This window comes from Pyxicephalus adspersus, chromosome 4, assembly GCF_032062135.1.
Source record: "Pyxicephalus adspersus chromosome 4, UCB_Pads_2.0, whole genome shotgun sequence".
Taxonomy (NCBI): Eukaryota; Metazoa; Chordata; class Amphibia; order Anura; family Pyxicephalidae; genus Pyxicephalus; species Pyxicephalus adspersus.
The window spans coordinates 109,799,963-109,827,925 of record NC_092861.1 but is presented as its reverse complement, the minus strand read 5'-3'; the positions used below and the strand labels follow the sequence as shown (position 1 = coordinate 109,827,925).

Below are 27,963 nucleotides of genomic sequence, written 5' to 3'. Positions count from 1 at the left end.
TTTATACTATTTTCTTTAAATCTTCTGGATAAATTGTAGTGTGTTTAAGTTAGTTACTGTTTGGCAATTTTAGAACACTCAAATATATTGTGCTGTATTACTTGTTTGCCTGATGAAGGGAATTTTTTTTACCTGAAATCATAGCTGTTTGCAATACATTCCATGTGGATTTGAAAATACTTTACTGATGCTGCAGTGTTATTGTTTTTTATTCTGGTTCAAACTGATATGCAATCCCCCTGTCTTACTATGGTGACTAAGTGATTAGGACTTTTTCTTTGATGTGGTCAGGGTCCCAGGTTCAAATCTTGGCCAGGACAATATCCACATGGGTCTTGAATATTTTCTGTGTGGTATTTGAGTTTACTCCCTCCCTCATAATGAATGTATACTGTCAGTCCTTTCCCCTATAGTTGACCTTAGACTATGTTAGGAAAAAAAGTGAAAGTTAGGAAAAGTTAGTATATATATAAAAAAATATATATATATATATATATATATACATAGGAGTTGCAGGGATAGAAGGCTGATGAATTGGTGAAAAGTCTTTAGATCACAGTTCATCAACTCATTGCCTACATACTGTATTTAGTATTTCTCCAATAGCAGTAATTGGTTTATAAAATTGTCATAAAATTTTTATACTAAAATTGTCTTAACAATATATGAAAGATTAAACAAACACTCACAGACAAAAAATAAAGGCAGCTAATAGATGTGGTCACTGATGACAATTGTAAATTGAACTAGCTGCACACTTCTGTTATTTTAAATCTGCCAAGATGATTATTAGCAAATCATATAATTACGCATTTGTAATATTCTACTTTAATACTGGGCAACTATTACTAGAACTAGAGCTATTGAGTGGATTTGCTAAATGACCCTACAGAAGTTGAAACATGTTTAGCATAACCTTCTACATCACTGAAAGGTTGCTTCAAGATCATTGTGCTATTACAACATTTTAAAGTGAAACTTTAGACAAAATCAAAAATTACTTATAAGATGTATAATTTCACTAGCAATATAATATCAGTTTTTGTTTTATAGGTTCCCCGTGTTTATAGCCAGGAGATCCTGTGTTTTTTTCTTGTCTTTTTTAAAAGGGGGGACTGCTGTTTTTTCTACAGCAAATTTTTGTTACAGTATTATTATTTTTATTACACAGTATTTATAAAGCACCATCATATTACACAGCGCTGTACAAAGTCCATAGTCGTGTCACTAACTGTCCCTCAAAGGAGCTCACAATCTAATGTCCCTACTATAGTCATATGTCATTATCATAGTCTAAGGTATTATCAGATTAGTCTTAAGGTATGTACACACGGCAGATGATTGTCACCCAATATGAATGGTCATGCTCGCCTCGTGTACAGAGGTCCCCCAACATCATTTATCATTCCACCTTGACAGATTGTTTGGTCAACTCATTCATTCCGGCACAGGTATGCCAACAATGCACACTGAACTGTGCATGTACCAATCTGTGCACATTTAAAAGAAAATTGCAAGTAGGCATCTACATTTAATTTATTACAGAAGAGTCTAGAGGCTAAATAGTCAAAAGTAAATAGTAAAAAAGTCAAAAGTAAATAGTCCTTCATCAATTTATGGGATATTGATGAAAACATAAAATGAAAGCATATTATCGTTTGCATTGCACTTTGCAATCAAAATTAAAAGTAATAAGTAGATTGTAGTGGGATGCAATGGTGGATGAATAATGTAAGATAGATCGGTTGCATATGCTTTAATTAGTAGTATGCTATGTTGTTAAACAATACAATATGTTATTACGTAGTTATTTAAAGCAGACCTATCACCAAAATTTTTACTTTACATAAAAGTGTAGACAACCTTTTCATGTAAAGTAAAAATTACTTTTTTTAAGGGAAAAAGGGTGAAGCACCACCTCCTTTGCCTTTACCGCTGTGGTGGTAAGGAAAATAGGACTGCAGAGCCTCCTGGGATGCGTGACGTGGGTATCCAAGGAGGCTCTGTGCTTCTGGCTTACGCTTACAGGCTTCTGGCATGAGATCTGGCATGCGCAGAAGGGGCTTTATTCTAAAATGGGAAAAAATGCCAATCTCACGCATGTTTAGTCAGATCGGCACTTCTTTTGCAGCAGGCTACGTCACATGATCTCGCACTTGTGCAGTGCAAGATTGGGTGACATTGCCAGAAGAAGAAAAAAGATTGAGGTACCCTGAACCTCCTTTGTGCCGGGACGAAGATGGATTACAGGACGGTGCGGTACCAAAACGAGGACAGCTCTGGTGGGATTGGGGGCTCTACGGAAGTTTGGCTGCAAAGGTTGTGTTGCAAAGGTACTCAAGGCACTGGCAACAAAACCCCAGAAGCGGGATAACTTAGAAGGCTCCCTCCCAGTTTACATGGAAATGCCTTCTTTCGGAGGGCCATCTAGATGCTGTTCGCTTACTGCCCTGTTGTTACCGAGTGAAAGGCAGCTTTGTCTGGACCACAAACTTGTTAAAGATGCAGGTGAAGTAAGGACAACAAGCCTTGGAGGATGGGTGGTACCACGAGAGTATTGAAGGTCGAATTCTATCAATATTACACTATCATATGTTTTCAGATACTTGCATATTAAGTTACAAATGCAACTCCCGTATCAAAATTATTTTCATTTACTATGTGTCGTGTCACCATGTGCTTGAATAAAAGCATTTTTGTATTTCAGCTTTCTTAAAACAGCTGGAATAAATGGCGAAACAAATTACTAGCGCTCATAAATGCTCCCCCATTATTTATATTTCATTCTTGGTTCAAAATAGTTCAGAATAGCTTTGGCAGCAGTCCATGAATAACTGATTGCAACTGATATGTTGGCTAATGTTTTTTCTTTGCCCTCCGGATGCCATGTAGTGAAAACTTTCATTCAGGTTCAGGAAATCATCATTTCGGCAACATGTAGTTACTTTCCATATGGTCTGCCAGTGAATGAGTCCTGTGTTCCAGCCAAATACAGCCAGTCGGAAGAATTTACATTTTTCACATCCCAATAGCAGATGATTTTTTTTCTTGCTAATGGAAGTGAGACATAAATTGTGTCTACATTTCTTTCTAGAACTGTACGCATTAATTACCATCATGAACTTGGGATTTTTTTCCATATGAAACTTTTAATTTACCACCATACGTATTTAATAAATTAGTAAAAAAGGAGTGCTATGCCAAAATTCATAACAGCCTATCAGATTTTTATATGAATTACCCAATTGCTGATTTTTGATTGTGGTCCTCCGCTTGTTATAATATACTGTTCCATGCTCATTACGCTGTTTGCTTCTGCCAAAATAAGGTCCAAGTAACAATCATTATATTTTAATAGGTATTTTACAAAATATATTCAATCATTCCAACAGTCTTTATGGTTTGCTTTACCTATTTAAAATGACTTATTTTTGGGTTACTTAAAGTGAACCTGTGCCCAGGTAATACACACGAAAGTATTAACATATTCTGAGCAGGAAGTAAAAACACATTCATAACTGAAATGAAAAACCTTGCCACTTCCAGGAGCATAGCAAACTGTTGTCTTATGCCCAGAAGCAGCTAACCGCACTACGGGTAAACCTCAAAAGGAGGAAAAGCAACCATGCAGCCAAAAGTGACATATTTTTCGCCCGTACAGCAGAATTACGGGAACACGCTGGTCTTCTGATCTTATGGAAACATCAAATCAACCAGGTAGTACAAGCAACCTATAGATGATACTGGTTTTGCCTGCACATAAACATACATGATTGGCTATTATGGCATTCAGAGCGTGGATCTTCTTCTCACCACCATCATGTGTCCATAGACAATTTGTGTCTTTTTTTTTTAAGTAAAAGCAAACTGCTGCATAGGTTAAACTTATTAGGACTTTTCTTTAGCCAATTGCTAGTCTTGCAGAAATCACCTTTGTATGGGGTCAAAAGATCCTGGGAATTGTGAAATCTGAGCAGAAACAATAGGAAGCTTTAACGATCTTTCACAGCTGCTGAAGGTTTTCTTCTCCCACTCATTCTTAACAAATCAAAATTTTAGCAATACAAAGGTTGCTGGACATACACACCTACTTCCTTACTTACTAGTTATATACAAGTAAAGGAATTTCATCTACTTTTTTGATTTTTTGTTGTTTGGTTCAAGAATATATGGCCTTTTAACTCCATATCTTGAACTATCTGGTAATCCATTTATGATCTTATAATCGAAATGTGCAATAGTTGAGATCGGTCTTTGGGTACTCCCTGTTTTTCAGCTAGTTAACATTCAGGCCAGGAATTGAATGAGTTCCAATCTCTCTCTATCTGACAACACAGGACAGCAAATATTCTAATACACATATTTCTTGTATACTTATCCCTATTTATTACACCCAAACACCTTTTGTGAAAACAATTCTGTTAACGGAAATGTATATAGTAGTTCTGTACATATTTTCTATATTAGGTTGAGAAATTAGAAAAATATTCTTTATTATGGTCAGAATGTAAGAAATATAAAACATTTAACCTACTAAATTTAAATATTTATGTCTAGTTAGCTAAACATGAAATATTGCATGTTAGTGTTATGTAGAAATCCATCTCTCTAGCAGTTGTCGGTTGTGTCCTTTTTTCATTAGACAAAAAGGAAGGCATAAAGCAACCTTCATCTGTTGTATTGTCTTTTTAGCTAAACCCATAGTGCTTTGTGAATCCCTAAATTGACAACTTTACCATTTTATTTATTTTGACCAATCCCAGACTTAATGCAGACAATCCAAACTAACTGTAACTGTTCTCATTACACAATTTTTCACAATTTTTAAAATTTAGACTGGTTTAGCTGTACAGTGATTCAAAACAATTTTTAAAGCCCAGCTTTTCTTTACATGTAGACATTGTGAAAAAAGAAATACATTTAATTCCAGGTTTATATTTGCCATCTTTCCATTTGGGTGGTTTACCCTCATTCAGTTTAGAAAGTGACTGGGAATCTGGTACACTTACTGAAACACAGCACATTTTTCATTACAATGGGTAAGGGATAGAACCTTTGTCAATGTATTAAAAACATATGGTTTCCTGTCCCAATGCCAATGATCTTGGTGTCCAGTCACCTTTATTTAGTGAACTTCTACTCTATGTCCAAGTTAACTTTGAGAACTGTACCAAAATTATTCATATTTATCTTCACTCCTTTTTAAACAGAATAAAAAGAAGAGAATGAATCTAACATAATGGAGAGCAGCATTGTTCCTTTTTTTAAATTACTTGCACTTTTCTTTCATGTCGACTCTGTTTCCATGCTTAATTGTGTCTCTTTTATTCAAACACCCAAACAGTCCATAGCCATTAGCTTTGTTTTCTTTATCAATAGCGAGGCAGTATTTGAAGCCAAGGAAATCAAGCTTACTATCTGTCATCTGCACAAGAGAGAGAGGAACCAGGCCAGAATTATCAATGCACTTGAAATGGGATTGTCATTAATACCTTTTGTAAGGCAGCTACGCTATTCAGAAGCAGCCAACCCTGTCTGTGGATAAAAACAGGCACCTGATTAAACTGGAACGAAGGTTAATTATATTAGGATAGCAATGCCGTTGGTATGTCGATGAAGCTGACAAAAATCAAGTTGTATTTAAGTTTGGATATTTTATTTTAAATATTCTTGATCTGACTTCCAACAGTTGCCTTCTGCAGTTTTGTACTTACCATGGCTAATGCAGATTACGGAGCACTGGTTTCAGTTTTGCATCATAGCTCATGAGTTTAGCTACAACTGGGTCTTGTTGCACATGAGATAAGACAATCTGTTAAACTTAGTGTGTTTGATATTCACACACAAGCTTGCTACGAAATATTGGTATTTACCCAAATGTTATCCCATGTTGAATATACCTATTTAAATATATAATTCTATGGTCTACAGCAGAGGTCAGCAAACATTTTTGGCCACTAGGCCATTTCAGGGGTAGGCAGGAGCACACCAGGCCAGGCTCTCTCCCGAGTCCCTCCCTAATGGCTCTGCCCCCAACCAGGAACGCCCCCTGAAGGGAAATCCCTCTCCTCTGCAATGCATACGAAGGAGAGGGAATGTTCCCTATTTACCCGGCGGCGGAAGCGTTAACGCCGGCCGCGGTAAATAGAGATGGGAACCACAACACGGAGGCTCAAGAGCCGCATGCGGTAGTTTGTATTACCACACCATACCGGTAGCTCCGGTAGTTTGTTCCGCCTCCGCCGCGGTATGCCGGCCGGGATTAGGCTGGATTGGCCAGGGGGCACTAGGCCGGAACAAACTACCGGCTAGGCCCTATCTGGCCTAAAGGCCGGAGTTTGCCTACCTCTGGTCTACAGGATCAGGAGAAGATGGAGGTAGAGAAGAATGAGTAGAGTTTTATGTTAGGAAGTGTAGCAGAGTACCTACCTGTAGTAGGGGTGCAGTTCCTTTATCTTGATTTCCCACAACTCCTTGGGTCCCAGTGCATATTCACTGTATCCAAATATTATAAAATACTCTCCACCATTCTGATGAGGCAGAGGTAGCTGGGTAAGTTATCTGCAACCAAGTGAGTGGCCTTCCACTATCAACTTGCAGACAGCCAGAGAGCCAAATAGCACGGAGCTTTATTAGACCTAGCTACTGTGGGCAGCACTTTCCCAATTTCTACCCATGTACCACAGTTACAGTGGGATGGCCTGTCGTCCTCAGGCCTTCGGGCCCTTCAGTTGTTCACTGTGTCTTTAAAGCTGTCCAGGACTTCACTGAAAGTAACATTAATTACAAGGGAAACTTTAAGTAACCTGCGTTTCATTAATTGATGGATCATAGTTACACTGTCTGTTGGTATGGTGCCTTCAAGTGGGTATTCTTTGTTGCCATATGCAATTTTGATTAAGCGAGACATTATTAGAGAGATAACTATGGATAATCTATGTGCAATTTTTATAGAAAGACACTGCAGTAACAATTACTATTCTGAACCTTTTCGTTTTTTGAGTACATTTGTATATCAGTGTGTTAAGTGTACATGGGGAAAGGTGAGGTGCAGAAAGTATATTGGGGTGACAGTGGAAATGCGCTAAGTGTTTTGGGGTGAAATTTTTAAAGTGAATGCTGATATTTCTGGGTTTAAAAAATTTTCATCCTAACCTTTGCTGGTTAACCCCAAAATTCAAACCATAGCTATTTTCTAATTTGCAGATCAGTACAGGAGTGTCTTCTGTTAGTGTTTGGGGGGCAGCCAGTTGCTAGCCAGGAACTAGGGACAGAAATACTTTGTCTTTGATTGCCTGGAGCTCAGGAGAGACATAATAAGTTACACCACTGATACCGAGAACAAATTAGAATGTATACATACTGTCAGTGGCACGATGCAGCCAAAAACAGCAAACATTCCCTGATCAGCTTTGTGAAGGCAATAGTGGATTATGACCAAGGTGATATGTACTAAATAAAGAAAAACATTGCACACTCTAATCAAATGGATATAGATCTGCCGGGTTCTTTTATTCTCCCCTGGTCAATCACTAACAATACTTTATGTCTACTAATATATGTGAAAAACATGCTTGTGTATTCAGTCATTCAGATGCTGCACCAAACTTTTCATGGTTGAACCTTCTTCTGCAGACTTTTCTCTAAAAATAATGTTGCTCTACAGGTTTAGGGTTTGCATGATATCCCAGCATTTGGTTAATGCAATATGTTTTGATATTATGTAGTTTGTTATGTTTTCTCCTTTTAATTGGAGTTAAGCTTCCTTGTAGTTTAGTCTGAGCACACCTGTTAAAAACCGTCTTTCATACTGATAGGTCTTTCTCTTACTGTGTTTAAAGAACAAGCAAAATAAATGTTTACCTTTCTGAAATATTCCATTGTTAGTTTTATTTTTGCACAAAACATAACATAGGTTGTATTGTTACATAAAGCTATCACAAAGCCAAATACATAAATACTGCTTACGTAATTTTTCTTTAGTGGAAGAACACAATAGTGCTTATTTAAACAAGCCAATAAAAATCTAATTTATAACAAGACATTGGGGAGTGACATTAAAGTGGCTTTGTATGATTTACATTGCATCCAGTAAGTGTAGAAAGGGGCTTGGAAATTGTCTTGAGGGATGCAATGCAGATAATATCAGTAAGTGATAGTGTTGGCACCAACTATTGTTATAGTTGAAGGTATGAGGTTGGGCTGTTTTAGAGTAAAAGAACAACCCATGAGCTGGATAACAATTCCTGATTTAGTTTTCTGAGAGGATCTAAGAGTTGCCCCTCGCTAAATTGGTATGGTGTGGTAATATCCTGTTCTACTGTCCATTCCAAGTGATAACCATAATGAACTGAATATATTTTTTTATTTTTATTCATTTTCATTCTTTACTGTAAAAGGCATTCCATTTGATGGTTGTTTTTATTGGCATAATAGGTGCATTAGATATACTGCCAGTGGGTACATTACCATATTCTGCATATTATATCCTATGGCATAACTAATGGGTACATAACTGTATTATGTCAATCATATACCATTGCAGAACTGTTGTTGGTGCCGGGTTGTGTTTTTCCTGAACACCTCCAATGAAGCAGATCAGAATTATATCTTTGATGTTATGTGCTGCTATGAACCTTTCTGAATCCGGTGGAGAAATTTTAAGGAAATTGGCTAGACAATGTAAACCCCCAATTACACTTCCTTTTGTTCTAAATTTGGCCCGCATCAACCATGGTATCCACCAATACCCCAGCTGGCGTTGTACCGTATTGTCAAAAAACCATCATAAAGTCATCTGGTCATCATTAGATTTTCTGGTATAAAAATGTGTGTTTGCAGGTTACAACTTTTCATCCTTAATCTATACTGCGGTCATTAAGGGTCTTGCCGGATCAGGTTTCCTTTTTTATTTTTCTGCACATAAAGGGATGTCTGTACACAATCTACCCCATGATTAACTCTCAGAGATGAGAGATTTCCTGTGTATGTACCTTTACCTTTGCCTTAATTTCCTTTAATATTTGATTTCAGATACATCATTGGAAGCACATGTTACCTGGAAATTATTAATGGTGCCGCTAGAATGGAATATATGATAAATTCTTAGATTGTAAACTCTCTCTGGGCAGGGTCCTCTCCTTCTTCTGTGTCACTGTCTGTCTGTATCTGTCTGTCATTTGCAACTCCTTTTTATTGTACATTGCTGCATAATATGTTGGGGCTATATGTATATACTGTTTAATAATAAAAATTTAGAACAGCTTTATCTTGTTTCTATTTGTATCCCTTGTTTCTTAAAATTGGCCATAATAAAATCTAATTGTTTATTCAATCATGCCTTTGTTGCCAATTGAGAATATAAAGTCATACCTTTGATAGACTCAGACGACAATATTTTTATATATTAATAATATAAATTTATAATAATATATATTTCACCATTCAAACGTGTGTTGCCCCAATTGTTTTTCATGACAGCATAATTTTTCATTTGAGCCTGTCTACCATATTGCGGGCATGAGTATTCATGCCATACAATTACAATATACATTTTGAGAAAATAAGGTTGTACCATATGTTATGATCTACTCAGATCATATTCTAAGCTAATAATATGTTGTCTATTTAACTACTCATGAACATGCATTCTTTAACAAAAGAAATACTTTCCTTCTTTTAAACATTATTTGCTTGTTCTGAATACACACATACACAATTTGGGCATGTTGCTTAAAGACATATAGTGTAGAAACAGCTTTTCTGCATAGACAGCAATCTGGGTCAAAGTGTAGCTGAAATGTTTTATATACTCTTTTAATTGTCTATAAAAGGGATCAGAACATAGCTTTTGTCAGTGTTCTTGTAAGGAGCTTTATTCTCTCAATATATTGATAGCCATTGGAAATCCAAGATTGTATCATAATCACTAATCCACTAGTAGAGGAGAAATTTGTCTATAAGAGACAATTTACCTGTTACGTTTTGTGGACAGGAAGATAAAGAAATATCACCAAAATCACACCTTAGTTTGAACCAGAAATACACTTTAAGCACTTTTCATCCAGTCATGGCAATTGTCTTAAATTTAGCTGTTAGGAACTTTTGTATCACAATGACAGGTGCAGGTATTAAGTACTTTGTCAAAATGTATTTAATTTGAAAAAAAAGTTTATGTCAGGTCTTTTTTATATTAGATGATTGAATACAACGTTACCTTCTCTCATAGTTGACTGGTCTACAAAGATGTTACCTAAAAGTAGATTTATAACTATCTCTTTATGTATATTTGTCTGCTGAAAAGTGCAGACTTTAGGGCATGTACTACATAAACTTAGTAATCCATTTGCATAAAAGGACAAGACAGCTGGTGTTCCTACTGAGTAGAAAATTATCTGCTGAGGGAGTAGAACATTAGATTCAACAGTGTTTCTAGTGTGTAGTGTCCTTGCAAAGTAGCAAAAAATTACTCTGGAAAGGTCAGTCTGAAATATAAAACTTGACAAATTATTGGCTTCAATACTGCAAATACAGCATATTTTACTATTATCTAGCCCATATATAATGACCGTTTTAAAGAATAAAAAAATGTCAACTCCAATTCAATCCATAATACAAAGTTTGTAGAAAAAAAGTAAATAAAAATCAAATTGTTTTAGATGACTGTAAACCAGCTAGCTAATTTCAGCCTCAGTGAGTTTCTGGGCTCTTGGGTATCATCAAATTAAAGGAGGAATCCTTTGCCAAATATTCCAAGGGGAAAAGGGTGTTTGACAAAGTTAAAGCTCAACTCCAGCCAGTAGATATAAACATTTATGTTCAATAAAACAAGGGTTGAAAAGATTATTAATTATCCTACATTGAATTAATAATTTAATAAAATATGTGCATGCATATCGTGAATGTATAACTTGTCAGTGCAATTTGTTGCTAACTTTGCCTCACTAGAAAGATTCTCATTATTTTCTATTCTGTAGATGCAACACAAATAAAAACCTACCCAAAGTAAGGGGAATACCCTTCTTAGAACATTATGATAACATTTTATGTTTAAAATATTTTGGCCCTTCATTTTCATAGCTGTTGTTCTTTAACTTTGGTACTAAAGCTAGGTACACACTTCCAATAATTATCGTTAGAAAACGAACGATTACCACAGATCAACGATTATGCACAAATATATTTGAACGACCATATTGTGCACAATTCTGTACATGCTGTAACGATAGGATCGTTCAAATATAATCCACTATTAGTGTACACACGCTAGATACAATCATTTGAATTATACAGGAAGTGACATGTAAAGGAGAAAGTATATTGCAGAAACATGCACGATCCCTGAACGACCGTACACACGATAGATAGCAAACGATTGTTGGCCAATCATTTCCAACGACAATCCTCATTCGTTGCCGTCATTGGTCACCTTTTTTGTGAACGATTTTTGTCCGATTGGTAGTTTGTTGTTCGTTTCCAATGATAACTATTGGAAGTGTGTATGCAGCTTAACTACGCATTATCGAGTAGGGCAGATTTAGGTGTTTGTAGATGTGGTCATCCATTACCAATTATTCCTTTAAACTTTAATTTTGCCAGTAAATGTTTGCTACTTTGAAAGCACCATAGAACATAGAACACCATGAAGAATAGTGGTGTTTTTTTCAGAAACTCTGGTTACCACCTTGGTGGCTTATCCCCACTTTTCTAGTAAACTGCGGTTTTAAAGTACACAGTAGAGATTTTTATGGAGATATTATCCTATTTCTCACACTTTTAAAAGTCTGTTCAACAAGAAACAAAACCTCTTCCTACTTTTGTAAATTCCGCACAATAAAAAGTACATTTTTAAACAAAAGAGAGTCCAGGCCAGGAAAGTCCAGGCCTTTAGATGTTCTCCTTCCAGTCATCTGACTGGCATGGTGACTTTTTGGCTTAAATGCCCTGTAAATCACTTTAATAGAGCAAGAATGTAGATCAAGAGTACTGACTTCAGATAAACCATGCTTGTTTCAGATCTGTGACTCAGAAACTAGTAAATCCATAGTAAGACAGCTAACATGACAACAACCATAAAGGCCAATGTATTTCTCCCATGGCACACTTTGAAATATTATCTGGAATTACATATATGCAGCAGTATGAGTCCTTTTAAAATCACAACATAAAACAGTGCAGAGCATTTTATTGATTGATGTGAGACTTTAAGTGATTTTAGATAAAATAGTACATAAACACGCATATACAAGCCATACAGCTGATAGGTCCAGTAAGCCCTTTAAAATACCCTAAGGCTGTGGTTAATGCCTTTGAACATTAATCATTTACATCTCACGTACAGGGTTTGTTGTGCATGATGTCACAGGCTAGTTAAAAGAAAACTTTATCCCCCAAACACAATGAATAGAATGTTGAGTTGTTATACAAAATTAGAAAGAAGTGTCAATCATTATTTTGATGTTATATCATACTTTTACTTTCATAGCATTATTGCATGAAAACGCCACTCTGCTTAAACATTTACCATAAAAGTAAAGATTTTGGCTCCTGAAAATTAAGATTGCAGATACAGAAGTCAGTAAAAACACAGAATGCTCAATAAAATGGGCTTTATGAAAGTTAGTATTCTTAAAATGAAAATAACAAAAGGACAATATTTTTTTAAGGCTTTTACTGGCCAAGAAATGTGTAACACTTTATGTCTCTTATAGACATGTAGTATACACAGCTTTAAAACATTATACCTGCAATGGCCTATACACTTTCAAGAGAATTGATCAGGGTGGCTATACAGACAACAACTCCTCTAAATCAAAGGGCCTAATTTATGAAAGCTTTCCAAGGCTGGAGAGGATACATTTTCATCAGTAAAGCTGGGTGATTAAGCAAACCTGGAATGGATTTCCTAAAAGTCATTTGTTTTTAGTTGAAAAATATTTTCAATCATGGACCAGATCTACTCCAGGTTTGCTGGATCATTCAGTTTCTCCCATGATAGTCTATCTTCTCCAGGCTTGGAAAGCTTTAATAAATCAGGTCAATTACATATGTTGATTAACATTGAAGAGTTCTAATTAAAACTTTAAAGTCTCTATATTTACTTCTATGAAAGACTGCTTATTGAATAGCCACCCATGTCTATTAAAATGCATGTATTTTAACAATAAATATATTTACTCCCCTTACCCTGATCTGGTAATAAAGGGGAAATGTGCATATATTGCAAAAATGTGCTGCATGTTGTTTTTTGTCCACTTCGTAAATGAAAAAATGTTTAATTCATCCTCTAGGACTTCCTGTAGAGGTAAACAGAATAGGGTTTTTTTTTATTATTCTGTTTACAGTTGTTTGTCACCATTTTTAATTTTGCCAGAAAAGGTCCTGGGTTTTAAAGGAATTTCCATGTCTTCTGGCTTTTCTGAAATATTTATGTGGTTATAATTTTATGGGTAGAAACAAATGCTGAGTAATCCCAGGATGACAGCTGCAGTATGTGTGAATGATTTCATTTCAAGCCTGCTTTGTATTTTTTTTTAATAAAAGTGAATGCCATAGGTATAGTGACAGCATATATTGGACAGAAATATACAAAATGGCTTTGATGCTAAGATTTGAAGTGCATATACAATTAGGCAGCAGTGCTACACGAATCCTTCAGTTTTTTTTTTAACCTGGGTAATTCAAAGTATTTGCACTGTTATTACAGGTATAATATTTATTTATAAATATAGTGATGTTGCATTTTTTTTAACACACACTATGGTTTTTTCATCTGGCCCATACATCATCCCTACAAATCACAGGGACAACAGTGTCTCTTTAATTGCAGGGGAAATAATAGAAAAACTTTCCATGTATGTGAGATTTCTCTGTTTCTGTTTGCTCTCTGATGCACCTTTACATTGGCTACAAAATATTTAATTGATAGTGTTAAAGCCGAACTAACCAAACAAAAATTACACCTATTTGCTTTTAACACCTCTTTAGTGCATTAGCAGAATATTGCTCTTGTTTATGTTTTATTTTGTGATTATTGAAGAAAAAAAAGATATGAAATCTTACCAAAACTGTCAAAAAAAAAAGACTCCAATTGCAATTACATTTTTCTTTTGTAAGAGCTTGTCTGTGTTTCAGGCATGTGTGATGTGTGGGCAATTTTCTACAATTGCTGTAGAGCTATGTATTTGTGTTTCCTTACCCTGTCAGCTATACTATACACATCTTAAATGACTGGGACAGCTCTTTTCAGTATCCAAAGGGCCAAAACAAAAAAAAGGGGGAAAATTAATGGAAATCAATCCTGAAACATTACCCTTAGCGCTGTGTAAAGGTGTCCTTTAACTGGAATGTCTTGGCTGCGTATGAGAATCCTTTCCATTCTTTTTGTCCTGCAGGTATTGCCAACCAGGTCTCAGCAGAGATGCCAGATAAAACACCAGAGGGTACAGAAACCACATCGCAGAATGAAGGTGAGTATTATGTTGCCAATGGAAAGAAGTCTTTCTGTTTTCTAGCTGCACTGCAGTACAATAGAACATTGCATAGTTTCTGGAAGGCATTTTAAACTCTAGTCTGGAGCTTCATTTTGTTTCATTGTGTTTCTTTATTAAACTCCGATGTAGAAGGCAATTTCCATTGCACAGGTTACTTTTCATTTTTGCTAGATATGTATTTATATGTATGAACTCAAAAGGTCCTTACAAACTACACATGTATATTTTTAGAAAAACTAAAATGTATATTTAAATATTTGCATTTTTGTATTTATTAACATGTATTTGTTTAATTGAAGCATTAGTAAAATAAAAAGGATCTGTACTTGTTCTTACTTGACTTCCACCTTTTATCAGTGCCACCTACGGTTTAGTGTGTACTGAAGGAGCTGCCTGGCACATGTAGTTATGCATAGAACTTATGAACAGCATTGCAAATTTGTACAGCAATTTATGTGCAAAATATTTGCCAACAGGAATAATTCTTGCTGCTCATAGCAGCTGTTGCAGAATGCTCAGATCAGAGTTCATTTCAAAAAAGTTTGCAAATGGGCTTGTAAGAAGCTTTTTTTTTAAATGTGGCTGAACGTTGTTATGAATAATATTTTTAACCAGTACTATATTTGAAAAAAAAATTTCCCTTTCCCTTGATCTAAATTGCAATAGATTTTACCATTACATTTGATTGAAATATCAATCATACCACAAAAAGTTGTGTCAATTTTAACACAATGGTAACCAACTGACATAGGGCATTAATGGATTTTTAATGCCCAATACAATCATTATGAAGTAAATACAATCATATATTGCATTGCTTTGATTGATGAGAGGTTTTCATCCAATGAATTGTCTAATTCAGTGTTTCTCAACCAAGGTTCCTCTAGAGCAGAGGTCGGCAAACTTTAGGCCAGATACGGCCTAGCCAGTAGTTTGTTCCGGTCTGAAGCCTCCTGGCCGATCCAGCCTAATCCCAGCTGGCAACCCAGATCGGCCAGGGGGTGTTAGCATGCTCTTGAGCGTCCTCTTGCTGTGGCTCCCCTATTTAGGCGAGGGATTTCTCTTTAGGGGACGTTCCTGGTGGGGGGTGGGGGGTGCCATTGGGGCGGGACTCGAGAGAGAGTCTGGCCTAGTGTGCTCATGTCCATCCCTGAAATGGCCTAGTGGCCAAAAAAGTTGCCTACCTCTGCTCTGGAGGTTGCTAGGAGTTTCCTGAGCAATGAGTAATTTATGCCTCTCAGGTCAGTTTAACTGACACCAGTTATTATATCTGTAAGGATGACATTCTTCCACTGGCCAGCAACATAAGAGGAATTCTTCTTACTGACCACCAAGCTTATGTACTGGGAGCTGTCTATATAGTAATTATAGCAGAGGGTTCCTTTAAAGCTGAAAGTTATTTCAATGGTTCTCTTCTAAGGTGTTAAAAAGTTGAGAAAAGCTGGTCTAATTGATCTACAATATTACATAGTGTATGGTTTACCTAACACAAGCTTACGAGTGAGACTACCACAAATCCTGGTTCTTCATCATTTATATAAAAAGTACAATGCATTCAATCATGTTCCATGACAAATAAATGTGCCACCTGCATACTCACCTATCCTGTTGCATGTACTGCCAAACTCCACTGTATTGCAGAGATCACTGTTCAGAATTCAGCACTTCCGAAGAGCTGGTTGCCTGCTGTGCTTAGTTGTTCTTTCCTGCCACACCACTTCATGATACAAAAGTGAAGAAGGGGTTGGCAGGGAACGCATATATTAACCATTTTACTTTAATAACAGAGCTGAAATAAAAGAAACCATTCTTGATTCTCTTGAAAAGGACTTGCAGGCTGCAAATGGCTGAAATAGCTAGTTGCCTTGTTGTCATGCTAACCCTCTTGCTTTAATACCTTAAGTTATTGACTTAGACAAAATGTGCAGAAACTTGTTCAAGAATCAGTGAATGGACCAGTATAATAGCTACACAATTATACGTTTAAAAATTTGGTCAACAGTGGAATCCTCAAGATCTCCACTCTCCAGATCTCAACTTCATATTCAAACGGGGTTGTTTAGCTGTTGTATAAAGCACAGACTGTCAAATAGACTCATGGGGCAGATTTATTAAAGCTCCCCAAGGCTGAAGAGGATACACTTTTATCAGTGAAGCTGGATGGCCCAGCAAACCTGGAATGGATCTGGTCCAAGATTCAAAACATTTGCTAGCAAATAGCAAATGACTTTGAAGAAATTCATTCCAGGTTTGCTGGATCACCCAGCTTCACTGATGAAAGTGTAACCTCTCTAGCCTTGGAGAGCTTTATTAAATCAGGCCCTGTGAGTGGGGTTAAATGCTACCATTTACTTCAAATTGGTTAATATTTAGTGTATTGCAACTTTACTGCAACATCATGCAAATCTTGGCGAATTTAGGAATAGACAGTGTCTAGACATGTCTCACTACAGTCAATGTGGCAGGATCTCGGCTGATTTTATATGGTGTGTTAGACTGGCTGGATTGTATTATTCTCATCTTACAGTAAGAGTTAACCCCCTATTGTTTAGACCTGGTAAGTCAAGCACAAACTTTATAAGAGCATTAAATCTGCTGGAATCTGCCAAAAACTTAAATATTTGTGTTGAATGGAATTACTATTTGAATTAAACCTTTGTTTGTAAAGCAACCACATCCCCCCAATGCACATTTTTGTTTGTTGTCAAAACTCTTCTACATTCTAAGATAGCTCCCAAAACTGTTAAGTTATGCCTGTTTTTGTTTTAGTCATACCTCCCCCACATCTTCCAATGAAAATGAAGCTTAAAGCAACATAATTTACCTGTATATGCGGTCATATTATAATACAAAATTGATATATTTAAGCACATATAACTGTATTATGGTTAGTGATGTGGGGTATAGTGATAAAAAGACCACTTTCAGATTTGTAGATTTGTATATACAAAAGTTAAAAGCTGTTTAACCCAGCACATCATCTCTTTTCATGAAAGTGGTGGATTGTAGTGCTAGGAGGAATGTCACCTCTAACCTCTTTACTCTTTAATATTAGGTTTGAGAGGGCAATGTACAGTGAGGCAGTCTGGTACTGGTTGTAAATCCAGCTCTGAGGTTGGAATTGCATAAGTGATTGTAGTCTTTGCACAAGTGTTTCAAAGATTTTAGGATCATCAACAAGAGTGAGCATGTATAAAAAGTACAACTTTGTGACAGCTCATTTTACAACTACTGTTACTTTAATGATTGTGTAACTTTTGTTTTCTTTTTTATGAATCATGGCAACAGGCACATAAATCACTTTGACATAGGTGAGGAAGTGAGGTGTACAGAAGTAAGGGCTAATCTATGTTATAAAACACAACTGTTACAGGTTTACAAAGGTATAAGCGGAACAGAAGACCACCCAATGAAATGTACATTTATATAGTTATATTGTTTGCTTTGATGCCAGCCTCGACAGTTGATAATACTTACCTTCCTATTACGCTTCTTCCACCTTGTTCACATAAAAGGATATAATTAATTTTCTGCTATGTGACTAGTACTTTGCAGGTAGCCAGCTTGATTAGATTGGGGTGCAAAGATAATTGCAAATTAGGGGTTCATCCTTTCGCTTCCATGGGCAAATAGAAGGGTTAGTGGGTAATTTTAATCAGCTTTAGTAGCCAGTATGCAAATAAACCCAATACTTTGTCGTACACAGACTAAATACTGGTGTCTCTAAGTAATTACTGGCTCTGTTGTCCACCAGTCAGACCTTCACCTTTAAATTCTCAGAGATTCAATGGCCAAGGGAAGGGAACGCTCAATGTTTGCTAGTTATTTCAGTGAGTGCTGGGGTGGGATTCCCAGTCACCCGGTTTGCAAACTCAAGTTGGCTACACAATCAAGTACATATTCATGGGAGCTCACCTGAACCAACTTTCACCTAGGCCAGATCCAGAAAATGCTTTGCTTAGTTTAGATTCTCTGATTTTCTTTTTCATATCTTGTTTATTTTATATTTTATGTATTAAATATTTACATACATTTGTTTTATTTTTCTAATATGTATTTATATATTTTTATATTTAATGATAGTATGTTTATGCTTTAAAAAGTTTGTCTGGCTGGCCAAAAAGACATAATGAATGGTGTCCATATATTAAGTCCTCAAATATGTACTCTCCAGTAATCCTGCTACAAACCTGAATGTTTCAGTATCATCCATGTTCCTCGAAAAAAAAGGTTTCAATTTTACCTCATTACCAAAAATCCTAAAGGGTTTTTCAGTGTTCCTATCCTGCTTCAGGTATCATCCCTAATAAATGACACAGAAACATTGAAGGCTATTATTTATGAGTTCTGTCATTCTATAAATGTTAGGGTATAATGCTAATAAATGGTATATTGAGGGTATAATAGGGGTATAATGAGTCAATAACCTGGAACAAATATGCAGATAGCGAGTTCTGACAATCCTCATTTCCATATTTGTTCCAGGTCAGTGGAAAAAAAAGAACAGAATCCAGGGGGTCAGTGTAGCATCCAAGTAACTAGAGTTTAAGAAAAAGGTCAGAAATAACTTCTTTAATTCCTAATAATCAATGCATTTACAAATAAGTTAATTTATTATATAGGAAAGTTGGTAAAAAAAAAAAACTTACATTTATTTGTATGTTTTTTATCGCTTTTATCGCTTTTTATGTTTTTCCTTTTTTTTGCATTTAGAGAAGTCTTAACTGAGTATATATTCCTACATATTTCAAGCTATATTTACAATATATGACCAAAGGTTTGTGGACCACTGACCATACACATACAGTTCAGTATATGATCTTATTGAACACTTTCCAGAGAGAGAGACTGCCATATAAGAGGCTATCCTTTTAGAGCATGAGAGAGACTGCCATATGAGAGACATTTTTATTAGTGAGGGACTACCACAAGGGAGGCAATTTAAGTAGAGCAAGAGACAGAGAGTGCTAGTAAGAGACAACCTATTAGACTGGGTTACTACCATGTGAGACACTATCAATATAAAGTGAGAGAGAGACTGCCATATGAGTGGCTGACCTATTAAAGCATGAAAGAGACTGCCATGTGAGAGACATTTCTATTAGAGCAGCGGTAGGCAAACTCCGGCCTTTAGGCCAGATACGGCCTAGCCAGTAGTTTGTTCCGGCCTAACGCCCCCTGGCCGATCTGGCCTAATGCTTAGCCAGCAACCTGCGGCGGAGCTGGAACAAGTTACCGGATGCAGCTCGTGAGCTTCCGTGTGGTGGCTCCCTTCCCTAGTTACTGCAGCCGGCATTAGCACTTCATACGTAGGAGAGGGATTTACCTTCAAGGGGCATTCCTGGTGGGGGTGGTGTCATTAGGGCGGGACTCGAGAGAGACTCCGGCCTAGTGTGCTCCTGTCTACCCCTGAAATGTCCTAGTGGCCCAAAAAGTTTGCTGACCTCTGTATTAGAGAGACTGCCACCAGTGAGGCTATCCAAGTACAGCAAGAGAGAAAGTGCCATGTAAGAGGCTAGGCCTTGCAGGAGTCTGGCCTGTTAGAGAGTGATTGAGAGAGACAATGACCCTGATTTATGAAAGCTCTCCAAAGCTGGAGAGAATACACTTTCAGAAGTGAACTGGGTGATCCAGCAAACCTGGAATGGATCTGGTCCAGGATTCAAAACATTTGCTAGCAAATAGAAAAGGATTTTTAAAAATCCAATCCGTGTTTTCTGGATCACCCAGCTTCACTTCTGAAAGTGTATTCTCTCCAGCCTTGGAGAGCTTTCATAAATCAGGGCCAATATGCTTGGGACTTGGGAAAGTTTTGCTTCTGGACCCTAACCCTAACACCTAAATGTGTATCTGGTGGTAAATGTATGTCTATAAATCCAAAAAACATTTTATTTAGCTTTTACAGTTAATATTTTAGGCACTGTCATAAATGAAGACAAGTATATGCAATGTCATGCAAACTAAAAATTTAACCATATGAATATTTTACTTCCTTCAGGCTCTGCTATTGTTATCACATCCTTACAAACTAACAAAGAGTGATGCCATCACAATAATTGTGGCAGTGCAATCTTGTGAGCTTCAAAAGCCTTTGTACAAGTGAGGTTTCCTGTAACACCCTCCCACATTGGCAGCTATAGACAATAGACATCAGAGTTGGGTCCTTTCCAGCCTTTAGATCAGGAACAGCTGCATACCGTATTAATTAATGATAACAGTATAACTCTGCATTTATAGAAAAGCTTATATACAAAGCTAAATGAATATGATCTTAGGCAGATGTAAAGTAATAATTACTTAAGTTTCTGTAGAAAAAAACATTACCCAGTTCATGTGGCTACTTTGCACATTCTTGCTTTGTTTTAGGGCAGAAGATTTTAGCTGCTCCCCCCCCCAAACCTGATCCTGCATATTCAGACAGAATAACAGATCTATCTGGTTCTGCTGCTAAATATATGGAAAGCTCTGGATTTGACTCAGCAAGGAGCATGTCAGACCCCTGCAATGAGACTGCTACTTTCACATGTACGGCCTGATTTATTAACGCTCTCTAAGGCTGGAGAGAAGATACTTTCATGAGTGAAGCTGGGTGATCCAACAAACCTGGAATGGATTCCTTAAAAGTAATTTCCTATTTGTTGGCAAATAATTTGAATCCTGGACCAGATTCATTCCAGGTTTGCTGGATCACCCAGCTTCACTGATGAAATTGTATCCTCTCCAATCTTGGAGAGCTTTAATAAATCAGACCCATAAAGTAAAGGTCTTCCTACTAACAGGCAGGAAAGAGACAGGGTGTGGGCTACTTGCTCAAAAAACCTTTGGTACTTTGTTTTGATGCACCAGAAATGTATATGAATAATTCAAACTTCAGTTGATTTAAACTTTAAGCATACACCTAAATATTTTAGTCTATACGTAAATGTAGATTGCCTCTAGTTTGACATTTTTTTAAACGTATTAAAGAAAAAATTTAAGATCATTCCAGGACAAATTATGATAAAACTACGAATTGCTTCATGAATATTTTTTTTAGAATATCACATTTTTATAAGAAACTAGTAAAGATAATTGTGCTCTGTAAACCTAACTCTGGTCATATCCACAAGATTGCTTAGCATTAGCATTTCCTCTTGTTAGTTCAGGAGCTTTTCATGCAAACTTTCCCACAACGTCCTAAGCTCCCAGCACAAGTATTTAAATATACATATGTAAAGGTAAGGGTTTAGACATGTTAAATAGTTTGACATTTTTTGCAAAGAAAAGAAACAATATACATTTCTGAAGTCAAGTGGGGAAATTCCACCTAAGAGACCATTGTAGTGGAAATCTTGAGATGGTGGATGGTGTAAGGAAGCCTTATCCACTTAATCTGGATTGAGCTCCAAGGGCTTTTATAGTTTGTGGGAAAGTTCTCTTGATGCCTAAGTACTGGGCATGTTTACTTATACTTTCATTTAAATTTATATCGAGCAGCAATCAGGCGTGTAATATTACTTCTATATTAGGAACACAGAATTATAAAAGGACATTAAATCCCGTTTACTAGCAGTGTTAGAAAAAAACATATTTGATGCAACTCTAATTTTGTTACTTTTTGTTTGTTACTACCATTATCACAAGAAATGGTAAAGGCACCAATAAACTTATTTTCAGAAAATATTTTAAATCTTGATTTCTGAAATTTGCTGTCTTCTACAGCAGATGTCGGCAAACTCCAACCTTTAGGCCAGATACAGCCTAGCCGGTAGTTCATTCCGGCCTAACACCCCCTGGCTGATCCGGCCTAATGCGGGCCAGATCTGGAGCCACGGGCTGCCGGCAGATCGGCCAGGGAGCGTTAGGAACTACCGGCGCGGTAAATAGGAAAAGCTCCCTGAAGGTAAATCCCTCTACTCCGCAATGCACACAGGGGACAGGGATTTCACTTCAGGGGGCGTTTCCTGGTGGTGGGGGGAGCCATTAGGGCGGGTCCAGCCTAGTGTGCTCCCACCCACCCCATAAATGGCCTAGTGGCCATAAAACTTTGCCGACTCCTGCTCTACAGGTCAATAAACTTTCAATATATTAGATATAATTTTAAGGTATTTAATGTTATGAGTCTAAGATACGAGTCCAAATAAGCCCCTATATTTTGTCATCACTCTAAATGTTCAATCTAAGAAACAGGCATTTGAACCTAGGTACTTGCACCTGACTAAAACTTTTTAATATTTTTTAATTTAGCCTCTCTTACTTACCATTGTTCTTTAGACTTTAGCCTATTAAAATTATCCCCTATAAAAGAATAAACCCTTGTATATATAAATCACATGTAAGTTTTCATATTCCTTGCCGTAAGAGAGTGGTATAATTTGACCTTTTGTCTGAACCCTTTTGGGATATACACTTCACATTTCCAAGAATGTTTTGGGACCATTCTGGAAATAGTCACCAGGGCTAAGATCAGGAGTCAGTTTCTAAACCAAGATGACATCACGGGATGAGGAATGAAGCAATCAGCAACATAGGGGCACTGCAGAGGATAACTTAGGACTCAATGAGCATGTTAGTATGTTTACTAAATGGCACAAAAAGTAAGGCGGATTAAGGCTGCGTACAGACTTTCAATTTTTGTTGTTGGAAATAATCTTTCATGATCCTTTCCAACGACAAAAAACTGAAAGATGCATGACTGACTGCTGTTTTATTCTGTGGAGGGGGTGGGGGGAATCCGCCAGGAGGGCTTTCTTGTTAAGTCGATTATCGGATGTGAATCATCTGACGTGTGTACTTGTGGCTTTCTTGTTTTTTTTTTTTTGTTTGTTGTTATTCTTGTTTGTTTTCTTTGCTTGTACCTGCTTCTATTTCTACCTAAAAAAACTGTCCTACTTTTTTCCCACTCACTTTTTGCCTCTGAATCCTATTGCAAGGCCATTGCAGTGGGCTCACTTCCATTCTGCAGATGTCCAGTTCTCTACAAGACCTTCTGGCTCTACTTGACTTCTCCCACATACAGCTGATGATAGTCATATGACATCTCTTTTTCTCTATATATTTAAAATGTACCTGAAGTGCTTGTATGTAAATATATATCTTTAGTAAAAACCTAGATTTCATAATTAGTTCTGTAAGTTTTGTATAGAACAAAAACTGAAGGCTATAGTCTTTTTATTCTTTAGGTCCTCAGCTTTATAATTTTACAAATCTTGTAAATTGGTCACAAAAAATTGGAAACAAAAAGGTCATATCAATGTGAGAGCAATATTTTTTATACTTTTCAACACAGACATTAAGAGAGACATCTTCAATGACAAACAGATCCCTGCGTCCTTATACGCCCTTTTAGAAAATCTCAGCTGTCACTCTTCAATCGGCTAACATGGCAAAACCTATAATTGCAAGTATTATAGTCATTAAAGCCATCTGAATGTTCATTTAGGTGGGCTAAATAAAACATGTTAACTGTTTTGTTTTTTTTTATTCACGACTTTACATAACTTAGCAAGACAAATATGAAGGCTGGCATTTGTCTATACACTTGTTCTTAGAGGATCAAGCATCATATCCTTACTATTTATTCTCTTTTGTAATTTACTGTCCTGGAAGGAGAATGCTGCTCATTAACTGCAATTACATACCAGTTTAATTTCACTGGCTGCATACGGTACTTATTTTACATACTTAATGATTTACAAGGTAATAAATGATGGGGATGAAAACCCTGGAATCCACACTAATACATTCTAGCTCAGCTCCAGCAGTTGCTATATTTGTAATTTGACTATCTCTCTTTAAGGATGACTATTATTAAAAACTATTCTACTTTTTCTTATGTGCAGGTGCAGCCCTAACTGTAGCCAAAGCTCTGACTGATAACAAAGAGTTATCTTCCTGGTGAGCTAATATGCTTCACCTAAGTCAACAAACAATTCCAGGACAGTCTGACATCATTTTTGCTGCAGGAGACTGTAATTTGAGTGTTTTATGGCAGGTGGTTAAAAATTATTACTTATGGGTTCTGCAGAGCATGTACAAGCAAATGCAGAGAAACATAAAAAGAAAAGATCTGCCTTCTGTTTCCAGCTATAGGAATAAGACTAGGGCTACACAGGCGATTTAAACTCTTGACACGTCTAATACATTCATAGATATCTCTTTACTCGCTTTTGTTTCTAATTCAAATTTTTGTTACTATATATATATATATATATATATATGTATAGTGAAAAGCAGGAATGTATTATTAAGGGTTGAATATTGATATTTAACTAGGAACAAATTTTATTATAATGCAAAATCAAAGGTAAGGTTGCAAAATCAAAGCTTATCCCTTTGATCTGCAGTTTGATAAAACAAAGTCAATACAAAGTATGACAGCAATGGAATTTACAGCAATGTTATTTTGTATCCCTGAATCCAGTTTTTATTGTACAGTGTTCTGTAATTTTAAAACACTTTCTGTCTTAGGGAAAGAAGTCTGCTTCTCCATATACACAGTAAAGTGAGTGAGTTTTGACATCCTAAAACAGAAAGTGTGTTACTGGCAGGGTGACCAAGAAAAAAGAGAAAAGCCCCAATAAAAGAAAACACATTCATAGCAAGAGGTTGTCTCCTAATGCTAAAATGTTGGTGCAGTGCTGTAACAATCTCCACCTCTATGGGACACAGGACCCAAGGATACTTGTAACCCCATTGCAGATGATCCATTGGGTAAACCTTTGTAGGATGTACATTGCCCTCTGTGGATAAAAGTATATTAAGTGTTAAACATTGTCAAGTAAAACTTAGGTGAAAGTCATCAAAACGATATAAAATATCATTTTAGGGGCTAGAACAGTATCAAGTACCAAGAAACAGTTCACGAGAAAGATCTGCTATGATTGGTACTCTATCTTAAAAATCATTAGTTGATCAACAGTCAGGCTGAATCAGTACTTAATCATACACAAAGCAAGTTATATATATAAATTTAATTGCATAATTTTATCCGAAACAAAGCCACTTTACACTGTATTCCAGACTTTTAGCCAAGTCAAGATTTGGTCCAACCCTCTTTCCCATGAATAGGAATGTCTAAACCTAAAGCTTAGCCATGTCTTAACCTAAAGCCCCTTGAATCCCACAAAACCACAGTCCCCTCTAGGATGAGTGTTTTTTTATCAGCATTGATATTGACAAAGGGGCACTCCTTGAGTGCAAACATGGCTTTCTTAACAGTGCTGCCTTTCTGACTTTTTCCTTACTGTTTTTATTAGAGAATGGTCCTGCAATTTAGCTCTCAGCATTTTCCCCCTGTAATTATAGTCCTGGTGACTAAGTCACTTTAAAAAAAAATGAATTAAAATGAATAGGAACTATTTTCAGCACTATTAACTAATAGTTCGATGTAATAGTGAGGTTTCCTGCATTTTTTTAACAAACATGATACATACTGCATAACTCAGCTGGAATACACAGCAGTCTCTAACCCGAGATCCCCTTATTATCTTTATAACGACTGGCACCATGATCAGAATTCAGAACTATTCAGAACTATTGTTCCATGTCAGGGGTATATACACAACTTTGTAATGTTTAGATTTTACCCAACTGCTCAATATTGTAAGCACCCTTATGTTGGGACACTAGTTTATTTTTTTACAAGGAGACATATTGCATATCTAGTGTACTTTAGGATATGTGATATCAGATGGAAATACTTCTTGCCACTATTCCTGGCTATATGTACTGTAACGTCAAGGTCAGGTTTAAAGAGATCTTATCACCAGACCATTAATTTTAACAAAAATAGAAAGTAAGAGTATATGTGCATTTAACATATTTCATGCATGTTATTTGCCTGCATAAGCCTCTCTTGTGTAAAGACTTAGAGAAATTCAAGGCCATCATTTTCAACCTTTCTATTCAAAAGGAACTTTTTGTTTCTCATTCATGGGGAGCATTATTCCACTTATCAAGAATCCCTTGATGCAATTTTAAAAAAGTGTTCCATACTTGTATCCTCCTTTATTTTCAGTGTCTGAATAAGCAGAAGTAAAGAACTTAAGGAGCAATAGACAGTTTTTCCAATTTCTACTAATGAATTAGGCCAGTGGTCGCCAACTAAAGTGTAGGCATTAGCAAATGTTTTCACTTGTGTAGGGAGGCCTATGACCCCGTCAATTTATATTTTTCCATCTCCTATTAGGAAGAATTTCTTTTCTTTTCTGTCCTAGTAACTTTTTGAAAATGATCAGGAATCTCCCCTTGTAGACAATTATCACTAAAACTAGTGTCCCAATTAGAAAATCAGGCCTCGCCTCTTGTTCTGCTTAAAACCTTAACTATATAAGTGTACTGCTGTTTGTTTACATATTAGGCTCGGTGCCAAGGGAAGCAGAAAAATATGGTAAAAAAATCCAGCATATCCCATATAAGAAGTTATATTTACATTTCTTAGCAACAGGTTGGAACAAAGAATAACTGTACTGTATTTTATGTTATAGCTACAGTATACATTTTTTTATTTTAATGCAGTGAAATGTTGTATACGTTTCAACACGTTTCAAACTTTACAAATTAGTTGAATTATCAGTTTGTAATTAAAAATTTCATGACGAGATGTGTCAAGCAGTTTCCAGATGTGAATGTGGCTAAACCACATGTTGCCAGCATAGCAGTATAAAGCAATGTATAGACATTTCTGCTGTTTCTTAGAGAAATACAACTTGGTATTTATAATAAATAGTTGTGCTTTAACTAGATCAAGGTGCACAGAAGTGAAGAAAGACTAGGAACAGTATAATGTAAAGCTGAATTCCAAGCAGATATTAAAGAACACAAATTAAAACAGCTCCGTAACCATTAACTCACAACTATTTGTATTTTTAAATTCAAGATGTGTCAGTATATGATCTGTCAACAGCTTCTTGCAGTTCCTGTACATTGGGGATGGAGTATGAGAAATAGTAACAGCACAATGATCCAATCACTTATTGTGTGGACAAGGATGCCAATAGAAAAAGAAAGCAGAGAGGTGGCCTAATTCAGTGGTCGCCAACCTTTTCAGACGTACAGACCACTAAAAGCACGGACTCTGACCTGCCCATGCGCGGGAAGCTGTGTGTCACTCAAAGGGGAGGAAACTTCCCCTAGAGTGATGTCATAATGCCAGAACCCGCCCACTTCAGAGGCACAACCCGTCCACCGTTCCATACCTACAATCTGTATGGGAGAGGTGGTCTACAACTCTGGCTGAGCGGTTGGCGACCACTGGCCTAATTCATTGTGCCATTGTGCTGCTTCTATTTTCTTTGTCCAGTAACAAGCTGAGGCAGGTCCAGGGCAACCTGGGCTCAGGTGAGCTGAATGATACTGGACATCAAGCTTAGGGCATTTAGTTATATAAAAAAGTATGGGTGAATTCTCTAGATTGAGACGTACTATTGCAACAAAGGTGGTTTTTTAAAGGGTTTTTCATGTTTTTATTGTTATTTTTGCTTTGAGTTCA

The 27,963-nt window shown here is 36.5% G+C and overlaps 1 protein-coding gene across 3 annotated transcripts in view; it reads left to right on the top strand.

The window, feature by feature from the left end:
• Positions 1–27,963, top strand: part of PLEKHG1 (pleckstrin homology and RhoGEF domain containing G1) — a 137,880-nt gene that overhangs the window by 25,654 nt on the left and 84,263 nt on the right. For 2 of the 3 annotated variants that reach the window (XM_072409274.1, XM_072409273.1), the window contains exon 2: positions 14,394–14,468. The exons of the other annotated variant lie outside the window; for it this stretch is intronic. In XM_072409274.1, the coding sequence (XP_072265375.1) occupies positions 14,420–14,468 (49 nt within the window). In that variant the 5' untranslated portion in view covers positions 14,394–14,419. The remainder of the gene's footprint in view (positions 1–14,393; positions 14,469–27,963) is intronic. 3 annotated transcript variants of the gene reach the window in all.